Source organism: Haemaphysalis longicornis, unplaced genomic scaffold (assembly GCF_048455015.1).
Source record: "Haemaphysalis longicornis isolate Haplotype H1 unplaced genomic scaffold, Haemaphysalis longicornis Haplotype H1 scaffold_7, whole genome shotgun sequence".
Classification (NCBI taxonomy): domain Eukaryota; kingdom Metazoa; phylum Arthropoda; class Arachnida; order Ixodida; family Ixodidae; genus Haemaphysalis; species Haemaphysalis longicornis.
In genome coordinates, this window is record NW_027526422.1 from 38,284,418 (window position 1) to 38,295,928 (window position 11,511).

General features: G+C 49.0%; 1 protein-coding gene across 1 annotated transcript in view; it reads left to right on the forward strand.

Annotated features, from left to right (window-relative positions):
• LOC144147404 (uncharacterized) overlaps nt 1-9,190 on the forward strand; it is a 43,228-nt gene extending 34,038 nt beyond the window's left edge. The window contains exons 2-3 of the mRNA XM_077679529.1: nt 6,291-6,425; nt 8,863-9,190. Of these exons, the coding sequence (XP_077535655.1) occupies nt 6,291-6,425; nt 8,863-9,063 (336 nt within the window). The 3' untranslated portion in view covers nt 9,064-9,190. The remainder of the gene's footprint in view (nt 1-6,290; nt 6,426-8,862) is intronic.
• Nucleotides 9,191-11,511: the final 2,321 nt, after the last annotated feature.

Here is an 11,511-nt window from a genome sequence, read left to right on the forward strand (position 1 = left end):
CCTGTTCCTCGTCGTCCGGTAGACTCGTCCCGGGATTTTGATCCGGCCCTGGATCTCGAACGGGACTTGGTCCGGGACCTGGATCTTCCGCTCCTGTCTCGGCCCGTCGTTTCCTAGCGCTGGTAGCCGGCGCCGCCACTCCCGTATGGTGACTTCGGTCGGGAGCGGCTTTGGCGGCCACCACCGTTGCTGCTGCAGACCGGCATGTGGGACCGGCCCCGTTGCGAAGAGGTGCTACGTTGGGATCGCCCTGTAGGACCTCTTTTCCTTGCTTTCTGTCCTCGTTGTCTTCTTCCGCCCGGCGCCGTTCGCAGCGCCGTCGAGAGACGACGTAAGGCGTTACGAATATCGCCTTGCAGGCCTTGTCGGCGGTGAGATGATTCCCCCCGCACAGGCCACACATGGGTACGCACTCGTGGTCTTCTCTGGGTTGGCTATGCCGCAGCCCCGGTAAATCTTGTCTTGAGGGTTCGGGCACGCGTCAAAACAATAAAAACAAAATACAAACAGAAATTCAAATTGCTGCTGTTTCCTAATTACAGCGGTGCAATTTCAAAGCAAACTTTAATTCGGCAAGGTATTACGAAGGCAGATGAAGTAGTGACAATTTATTAGCTACTTCCCCGCCCAGATATATGCTCTCCTTGGGGCTACATAAAGTCACCGCCAAGACATGCGGGTGGGATATATTGTCTACCTTTTCCTTTGGTCAACGCCTATGGTTAGGCCTGCGTACTGACGCGCTTATATACCAGTGGTTAATTCCAGCTGTTTACATTTCTCATCAGTTGTAGCAGAAGAAAATATCCTACATCAGCCACGTAAGTGCCACCCATGCATTCGATTATTTCATCACCTAGAATAGTAGGTTATCTGACGCCATCTTGAGGGAATTTCGGTAAAAGTAAACTTTAGTCAACTCTCGGGAGCGTTATTGCTCTATTCACTGGAATACATTTTGCTATATATATCACGGATGTGGGCGTCACAATAAATATTTCATCGTTGCGCCATACCCCCGGCCACGGTTCTCTCTGCTGCACTGCCGAATCTTAAAACATGTCATTACAAAAGGAAAGGGTGATGTTACGAGCGAAGCAGGACATGGAACGTTTTTGGAGAGACGCTCTTTAACTCGTCTACAGCAGTACCCCCCTCCGGAACGAGTAGCAGTAGCAGTAAAGTATCGAGTTGGGCAGCCAGTAGAAATGCACTCCCGAAAGCAAATCAGAGCTGAGAACTGCAGAACATGCAGAAAGGACGAGCGCTAGGCGGATGTGACAGTGTGGGACCGGGCCGCCTTTCATGCATGTGTTATCAGCTTCAGTGCTGTTTTACCTTGCATGACAAAATATTTGGTGCTTCAAGGTCGGTGCATGCAGTTTCTTGAAAAAGGAATAAGAGCTAGATTTCCCTGCTATATGTATGGTTACTTGCATCAGGTAAAAACTCGAACTTCTCTGCTGTAATGTCCTGAAAAACTTACGATTACACCAGGAACCACGGCACTCGCTTCCTTTGTATTGACGACGCGTTTGGTTGTGAAAGGTCGGGCAAAAGAAAGAATGCGCTCACAGCAATATCCACCCTTTGGTGCCTTGATTATGCGGTTTTGATTACTGTGCGCGTACTAATTTAAAACCATCTGAGGCGCGTTTTGTTGGCGGTTGTTTTTCCGTGGAAACAGTTTTAAAAAAGAACTGACGATTGCTATACTTGTGAGCCGAGTCTCGGTGCATACCTGCTCCTTCGCAGGAAGTGATCGCGTGGTCAGCGAATGCACGGCGGGGCGCGCTACTCTGCTGCTAACTCGCAGCGGGTCGCCGCCGCCGGCGAGCATGTTGTTGCAGATCGTGTTTGAACCTCCCGCGCAACTGTCACGTGGTTCGGATGAGCCACGCACAGAGGAGCAGCGTCTGGCGAAAGCGTGAGGGGGCAGTGAGGGAGATGACGCCATAGCAGCACGTGCCGCCTTCCCCCTCACACTTTCGCCGGATTTTCCCCGCCGTTTGCTTTCTGTCTTCGCTAGCTCGGTTACAACAGCGTCGCCATCGCCTAATCCTAGTACCCGCCCTGGTGGCTCATCAGCTAAGGCGTTGTGCCGCTGCGCACGAAGACGCGAGTTCGAATCCCGGGCGCGGCGGCCGCTTTCCTGGTGGAAGCGAAAAGCAAAATCATCCATGTGTACGAGATTTCGGCGCACGTTAAAGATCCCCAGGTGGTGAAAATTAATCCTGAGCACTCCTCTACGGCACGCCTCATCGCCTGCGTTGCGTCGGCGCGTTAAACCCCACAATCATTCAATAAATCAATCAAATCATAATAGAAGCGCCCGCCAAAGTGCTTGCGCACAAAAAACTATTGGGGCGTTTGATGTCCTGATGCAGCACCTCTGCTCCCAGGCGCAGCATATGTTCCAGGGAGGCAGAGTGCTTTAAATCACTTGTGGATATTAAGGCGCGTTCAAATCTCGACACGTGGACGTTCTCATTTTCCGTCTATGTTACAAAAATGGTCGCGGGGAATGGGAGTCTATCCCGCATACTTCTGATCAGCAGCAAATAGCTAAGCCACTGAGCAACCCCTGCCGGTCACACGTGGCGCGAGTATTTAACCGGCGTGCGACCTCTCTATACTCGGTGACAACTTAAGAACGGCACCAGAAGTTGCCGCTGTGCCATATCACCGTAGCCGGATGTTTCTCCGCGCGGCGCAAGTAGGGCGTTACTGGGAATATTTTGAACATGGTGTGAGCCGTTCCCATGATTTTTTGGACTTAATATGCTTATAAACGACTCCAGTGACGACAAACGAACTGCGTGAGACAAGGCAGACGATATCACACATTCATCGCAAACCCCTTTCAAAACGCGCGCGCACTGACGTCACGGGTCCGGCGCTTTGGCGGAGTGATACACTACATGAGGTGGTGCCGTTCTTGAGTTGTAACCGAGTATAACATAATTAAGAAATGAAAAAAGTGTACATTTCGGTTATAGGCCTTTTCCGTTGCGCAATGGAGCCCTATTGCAGCCTGACTTCTCGCAGCGAGGGAGAGGCCAAGTCATTTCACTTCGCCTGCACGCTGCCAATAATGACATTTCGTTTGGCCAGCCTTGCACTCTGCTCGCGCTACCAGCGGCAACATACTATTACCTCATTGGTGCGCATTTCTTTTCATTGCCGTGACTACAGAGAAGGCGTTGATAGTATATTTCGATGGGTCTGGAGGTGAAAGTGCGTGAAAATGTAAAGGTGATGGTACGTGAAAGAAAAAGGTCTTAATGGCATTGACGGCGCAGTGTCAACAACGGATGGTTGAACCGTTTTGTCGTGAACCGGTAACCGTTATTTTTTCGGTTCAGTTACGGTTCGGGTTCAGCGGGCTCAAAAATAACGGTTCGGGTTCGGGTTCAGTTCCGGCAAAAAAAGCGCCTCAGTTCCCGTTCGACACCCTGATATACAGCAGAATCCTGCTGTTACGTTCCTCACTGTTGCGTTTTCCTGGGTGTTACGTTGTCTGTTATCGGCCCAGGCATAGCTGTCATAGGATATAGTGCATTACGAAGCCCGCTGTAACGTCGCAACTGTGGGCCCATTCCCGCATGTTGCCTCGAACCTGACACTCCGCGCAGCGTTTTTAGATTAGGTCAGTTGGCATAGAGCCGGGCCTTCCAGTACCGCGGGGAGGGCCGGTGCTGCCGCCTACCAGGCGGTGGCGCTGCGGTAGCGTTCAGATCGGTCTCCGTGCGTCGTCTGCTGCTCCCTTTTTGCTACTCTTGGCGCTTCCTACCCCACCAAAACCATCATATGCGCCAGTTTTGTCGCAGAAGGGCCCGTAATTTTGGCAGGACGCAACACTTTTTGGGGAGTTTTCTGCATGACTTTGGCGTCTTTGTTTCGACTGGTGCTAAGGTATGTTAGGCGAAATACGGGGCTCCGCGCTCTCCGCCATAGTCCACCTGCCTCGCGGTACCGTTAGTTTTAACTTTCACGATGTGTTCGCAACAGGTGACGACGTCTCAAGATTCACAATGAATGTCACATCCGGATGTTTTCGACGTCACCTTGAAGTTCTTCCGCGGAATCGCCTTCAATCCGTCACGATCCTTCGGCGCCTTGAAGAAATGCCGCAGCACGCACTTTGCCGCTGCCCAAGCAACCCCGAACGGCAGCCCGACGTGCAGCACGTCAATAAACTGCACCGACACTTCAGAGATCCGCTAAAATATGTATGCACGATGACTCACAGCGTTAATACGTTAATATGCATGTGATAGCAACAATGGAGCTTAGATAGGGGCTGATTTAACGACGTCAGTTAACCGCCGGCCTATTTTCGTGACTTTCCTCACTCTTAAGTTTTTCGGTCTGTTACGTTTTTCGTTCTGAACGGGATTCCATTGGTTTGGCAGTCAAGAAAACCTCGGAAAGCAAAGGGGAGGTTGTGGTGTGTCATAGAAAGAGATGAAGAATTTTTTGAGTCGAAAAGAAAGTGGTGAAAAAATGCCCGCCGGGTGGGATCCGAACCCACGACCTTCTTCATCTTCATCTCTTTCTATGACCCACCACAACCTCCCCTTTGCTTTCCGAGGTTTTCTTGACTGCCAACCCTTATTTCTGTGTTATTTCTACGAGCCCCTCATTTCCCATTTCTGATTCGCTATATATATATATATATATAGTTAAAGCTGGCAAGCTGGCGTGGATTAAGTGGAAATGAAAGCAGAATATTTGACATCAGTGAAAGTGAAATCACCCTTCAAGGATTTATTTGACAGCTCAGAACTGCGTGATTTGCGCCGACCGCTTTCGCATGAGCTTAGGCAAAGCAGCTGGGTCACTTACTTCGCTATTCACAAACGTACTTTAAGCATCGTGTCTGCATTTTGACTTCTTTTTTGTTTCAAACGCGATGCAAGAACCAAACTTATGCTGAAAGGGCGCCTCTTCGCAAACTGGATGCTTTTTTCCCACTCAAAATTGTTCAGTTCAGATGGTGCCCGTGGGATACTGCACCGGGCGTCGACGGAATTTAGAAATGCGAATTTGTCTTCCAAAGAGAAACTTACCCTTTTTGGCAGAGGACCCATCACCGGCGAACACACACCGCGCATAGCATTGAAAACGCCCGACTACAGGTCGACAGGCAGGTGTAGCCCCTCAAAATATAACTCTTGGACCGACACCGCACTCCACGTCGAAACGCACCGTAGTTTGCGGTGCGGGAGGAAAAAAAAAAGACTGAGGAGCAGCAGAAGGAGGAAATGGGAGCGGGAGAAAAAGATGAGAGAGGGGCGATCATATAGAGAGTGGAGACCACGATAGTCGCCCCAAAAAATTGAAGGGTAATTACTGTTGACATCTGCTGTCACGCTACACAATCTCAAGTCGGTGCTAGTTTAGCCATGAGATGGCTCCAGCCGCTGCTGTCATCATCATCATGACGAATTTTGCTATTGGTGATTCTAGACGTTTTCATAGCTGCTGTCTCCTTAAAGCAGTGCTATGTACTCGGCGAATTAGTGCATGTTTTCCTGCATATTTGGCCGCAAAAGTGCAAAAAACAATGGCTCATCAGCTCAGCGTGTTCGCTACATCAAGGTTAACCACTGCGACGTCTGCGAGCTATGTCGTCCGATGAGCTATATATGCTGCGTTGAACGGAGCAGTAGGGGGTAAATTTGAACGTGGGGCACTCGGCAGGTCAGCTGAAAGTAGAACCCACGTGGTTTGGCAACTATCGGAATCGCTGGCCTCCTGACTGTTTAGTTGTTTACGTAGAGCAGCTTCGGCCGTTGCTCGCGTGTGGCGTGTGAAATTGAACACGATAGTATTAAGCCTTGTTGTTTTAAAACTGGGCTTTTGTTTGCTGCTACTCAGTGTGTCACGAGTAACATTTTTCTTTGTGAGAAAATTTTGTTCAATTCAATTGAGTTTTTAAGTTCAAGTTCGGTACTCCAATTTCAATGCACTTGCACTTTTCAAGCCCCACCACATTTTCTACCGTGTTGCGTCTCCCCAAACACGGCCATCTTCTCCCGCCTGTCCTTGTGGCCCTACATATCTGTGAAAGCTTCCGGGCATTTACGAGTACAAACATTTAGTATCGAATATCGCAGAATATACATGTTCCAAGACTCACCCTCTTAAAAGTGCCAGAGAAACCGCGTTATAAATGCTCACGTAACCACTGGTGAAGCACTCTGATGGAATGCGTTCCGGCGTGTCAACGCTGTAGCGGTTTCCGCTTCGCGCTCACAGCTCGTCTTTTTTTCTTACTGTTTCAGTTCTGCAACGAGCCAGACAGCTACTACAAAGAACAGAAGACTGATCAAGAAACGTTTACGGTATACTCGATAACTCAAAAACCTCCCAATATTTACTTGGCCACCTACGACACAAGCGAGACCATATGGACCAAAGTAAGCTGACATTTCCTGCGCACAGTTCCATGTTTAAGCGAAACCTCAACCGCTTACTTGTCAAACCTTGAAGCGTACGACTCACACGCAGTAAAAATAGAATGGGATAGAATTCCTTGCCGAATTCCCGGCGAAAAGAGTCGTGGAACGACCTGCATTTGCAGAAAAACGCAGGATCGGGGAAGTAACATATTTGATTGTTGCAATTGCCTACCTAGAGATAACTGGGCAAACAGACTATTAGAAAAAAAAAACAAAAAAAAGAAGACAATGAAAATTGGAAACAGAAATGGAAATAGCAAAAACAGGGCGACCATGTAACGGCCCGTACGAAATTGCATAAAATACAGATATAACGAAAGTAACATACTTATCCTTATAATAGCGTATGCATAAATAATTATACAAAGATAATCTTGAAAAAAAGAACATCTTTACAAAAACGATCTAACGAAATAAAAATATGCGGCCTATATATTTTCTTTAAACAAGAAAGAATAGAACAAAAAACCACGAAGTTCGAAACACGAATAAAATTGCTATAAAAGGCCAACCGCGCAAAGGCCCTGCACTTGCACAAATTGCAGAATTACCCTAAGTGACAAATTTAGGCGTTATACCATATTTACTCAAGTAATGATCGCACTTTTTTTTTCCAAAAAATATGATGCCAAGTTAGGGGTGCGATCATAACGCGAGGTGAATTTTTCGGGAAAAAGTTTCAGCGCAGAAAACGCCAGTTGCAGCTAAGAATGTTTACGATAAGTCTCATGAACCTCATAAACATAACAAATAAAAACAATACAAACTCCACTGACCACCGAATGACCACCGAGTGGTGAAAATGCAGTGTTTTCATTGCGGAACGCACCGGAATTACGGAAATACGGAACGCGCCGGAACGAGTTTGCTGTGAGGTGGGAACAGGTCGAACAATAAGTGGCTGCTGCTGTCACAGTGTGGGACATCAAGACACGGCTGCCGACGCAGCAAGCCGAGCGCGTTTTTTTATATGTCTCGTGAGTACATTATGCGCATTTAGTGAGAGTTTCTTCCGCCCCCATAATGAACTGACGCTTGGCGATATCGCTAATATCAAGTCCGCGGCAATAACGTAGCCATGTCCGCTTTGAAAGAGGAGGAAACTGACGTAAGCACGACCATCGTCTTGACTTCACTTGGCACGCATACGACATATGGCTGCGGCAAGTCCAGGGCGCGATCATTGCGCGGGAAATAAAAAAAGTCACATTTTGGCGACGAACTTCAGGGGTGCGATCATTACGCGAGTAAGATCATTATGCAAGTAAATACGGTATTATCGCAAATGCGCGTCACGAGGAAAAAAGAATGAAGAGAGGTCACACTACCGTATCAGACGTTAAGGTAGCGAAGCTGCGCGCAACCTTCACGACCATCACGACGGTTTAAGCCCACGATTGTACCAGATTTACTTCTTTTTCGCTGCCGCAACGACCTCTATTATATCCTTTTTTCTGTGACGGCGAAGAAGAAGCAAGTCGAAGAAGCCGAACGAACGAACGGATCGCGCACACTTAAACTTGGGTCTCACTAGCGTAACGTGTGCCCTATCACGTGTTCGGTGTCCAGCAGGTGGCGCAATTCCTCCCCCCACAGTCACAGCCCACTGAGTAAGCCGTTTGACTCTCGGGTACTAACTCACGGTCGTAGCCGAGTGGGTGAGACAACTAAATCGAACTCAGTTTCTTCTACCAGGCGTGAAATCATCGTCCAGGTGCACGCTGGTCGTTGATTTCACGGGAAGCCAAGTTCTCCTAAACTTTGTTTTGTGTTTTTCTCTCTCGTCCACTCTTTCTGTGCAGTTCCAGTCGTGAAATATTTGCAACTACCATTATATTGTATTTTCGTGTAGAGCCGAATCACATAAATCCGGTACATGTGGTTTATTGAAGATTGGGCCGAGGAGCATGGTGTGCGTGTTTGCGTGTATTGCAGCTTGCACTTGTCGTGATACTGAGCCACCTTACGGTGCAATTCGCTCAAAAGAGCAGTTTTGTTCTTTTCGCCTCTTTTTATTCAACACAGGTCGAACCCGCGCGCTGAATTACTTGTGAAATGCGGTTGATTGTTTGCGTTACAATATGTGGCAAGCCTGTGTTGCTTTATAAGGCTCGGAAGTGCCTAAATGCCCACCAAGATACATGTTTCGTGCCTGGTTAGCGTCCTAAACACGCCTGTCATGTAACGTCGCGAGAAAGCACCACAGGAACGGCGGTAAACTTGCACTGCGCCTGTAAGCTTACCAGACAGCTGCAGTAGTCAGCTGCGATTTCCCGCGCATGCCGAAAGTGAAGAAAAACTGCATTTCGTTCGCAAGACTTATCGCACGGGCGTAACAACGCCTGTCTCTTTCCCACCCTGCGCCGTTTTAACAGCTCGTATCCGTTTCTTCCAGTATTGCATGATCGCGAAGAAATACTACTCCGATTTCAAGATTGGCCTGGCTCTCTACGACATCGAGTGCGAAGACTGGGGCAGCCAATGCAGTAAAGATAAAAGCCCCAATATGGCAGGAACCGACAGGATAAAAGCAGTCGCCGACAAACTTCGAAAAGTCGCAAACGATAAACAAAGTGCGCTTACTTGTACGCCGTGAAGTGTGTTGCAGTCTGAGGCACTACGAATAAAAAATGTGTGCTCTCTTTTAATGGAGTGCATCTGACTGAAGAAAGCGCCACATATGGGCAGCCTCGGCTGTGAGGGTTTGGTGGGGAGGGGGAAGTTGTCTGCGAAGGAGGCGGTAATGTTGGGTGATGTGCCGGTATGTGAGCAGCACCGAATGGGACATCTCGGGAACGCCGTGTTTAGGTGTAAAAGAAGCGCCTGCCCGGTGTGTCAAAGCTAGGGCTTGGTGGTGGTAAGGGCGCGTGACACTAGAAAACGGGCTTCGGCCGTCGTGGTGTGCGGGCGTATTTCGCGTTCGCTCCCGCGCGGCCTGGGTGGTTCGCGTTTTTGCCGGCCACACCACGCGGGCCATGAGTGCTTGTTCCGGGCTGCGGGCGCTCTGCTGTGGGAGGCCGTCGAACGCATGCTCCTGCTCGCCAGCGCCCGCTCGCCCGCCTGGATTTTCGCCCAGCAAGCTGTCCTCACTTCGGACTGCCGTGGACGGCTCATCGCAGACCAGCCTCGCCTCTACGCTTCACCGCACCCGTCGAGATCTTCTCCCGGACGTAGCATGACGCCAGGACACTGTATTTGTGATGCACTATGTGCGCGGTGGTCCCAGTGACAGTGGCAACCCTTCCTCTTCTGCGGCGGCGGCGGAACTTTCTCTCTTCTCTTTTTTTTGCCTATATCTACACTTTTCTCACCTTTCCTGCTATCCTCCTTTCTCTCCCCCTTCCGCATCCCCCCGCGGGCCTGGTGTTGACAACCCCCCGGAAGGACAGCTTCGAGCCCTTTTGTCCCCCCTTCCGCCCCCCCCCCCCCAAAGAACCTCAAAGCAAAGCAAGCACTTCACTCCGCATCGTTAATGCGAAAACCTAATTATCACTTCACGAACTGTACCTTTCCTCCCCACTCTTGAGCGCTAACTTAGCTCGAAACTGCCCGTTTGAGCCGACGGCGCCGACCGTCGGTACGTTTCCCTCACTGGCATTGCAGAGGTGATTGTTGCTGCTACAAAAGCGGCTGTTTTGCAGCCGCTTTGCGAAAACTGAGCTATCGCTCGAAAAACTTGGTTTACGGCAGATCTGTTAATAAACTGAAGTGACTGGAAATAGAGGGAAAATGGAATCTGCGTACCCCTGAGAAGCATGAACTGAAACTACAAATGACCAGAATTACTGACTCATGGTGCCTATAGACCCTGTATACTACACTCTAACCTGAGGAACAGTCAAAGCTGTAACGGCGACGGTCTTCTGCTTGTATAGCGTAAGTGCCGAGCCTGTCATGGTTTTGGAATTAAACCCAAAAGCACTCGTTTTTTACCTATAACTTTCAGGGAAACTTTCGGAGGGACTGTGATTAGATTACGCTGAGAAAAGAAAAGCATGCGCTTTAGGATCTTGCGGACTGTTAATTGTTGCGCTACAACTAATGGAATTTCAGATTAACGTGGGTATCAAACGGGTTCTTTCCCAACACTGCACACCCAAATTATATCGTCAAGCGGAAATGGGGAACGCTTACCCCGCGCCTACGCCCCGGAATCGGCGAATTTGGTTTACAGCATAAACAGCAGTGCGTGCGCAATATGGCGGCAGGCAGCCTGGACTAGTGCGAACCGTAGAGGAAAGCAATGCTTACCAAAGGCAGCTAACTATTCAGGAAGAAGTGTGGAGGGTGTAAAAAGGCGAGCCGAGGACCCTAACAGTGTTCTCTTAGTAACAGCGCCGAGGCGTTGGCTGACCGCCACACAATCATCTGGCAGATATATATTAACCGTTCATATGACAAGGTTCGTCCGAGCGACTTTTGAAAAAAATGGCCGCGTATCTCCTCCTGTCGTTGCAAATGTCGACAAAAGACGACAGTCTTCATCGACTTTTGCCAAGTAAATGCCCCCCTTCGCTCTCCCACTCACCTCTCATGCTGTTCCTCTTGCGTCGCGCTCCTCACAAGGTAAATGTTTGCTTAATTCATTTTACATTTACCGCGTTCCACTGCTCCAGGCCGTCTGTATCGATGCCAACGCTGCCGTACGGCGGAGACGCGCGTGAATCGAGGCGCCCTACTTCAGCGTTGATAGAACCACGTTGCCCTACTCCACGTGCGTTCCAAGCAGAACGTGGATCCTATCTAGTGGAATTTTTCATAACTGCCGCCGGTTGATTTCTTAAAGCGGGGCCAGAAGCTATAGTGGCGCGGGCGACAGCAGGCGACGGAGGAGTGAATTTTTTTTCTGAAGTTGATGAAGTATTTAATTTCGCAAAAATCAAGCATGCATGATTTTTTATAAAGGAACACTGCAAATATCACTTCTGTATTAATTTGTTGTCTTATTTTTGCGTAATGTCTTGTTATTCTTCAACAATGTTGACAAGTGTGAACATTACACCGGACGTAGGTGGGTAGATTTAGCTGTGACTATATAAGGCTA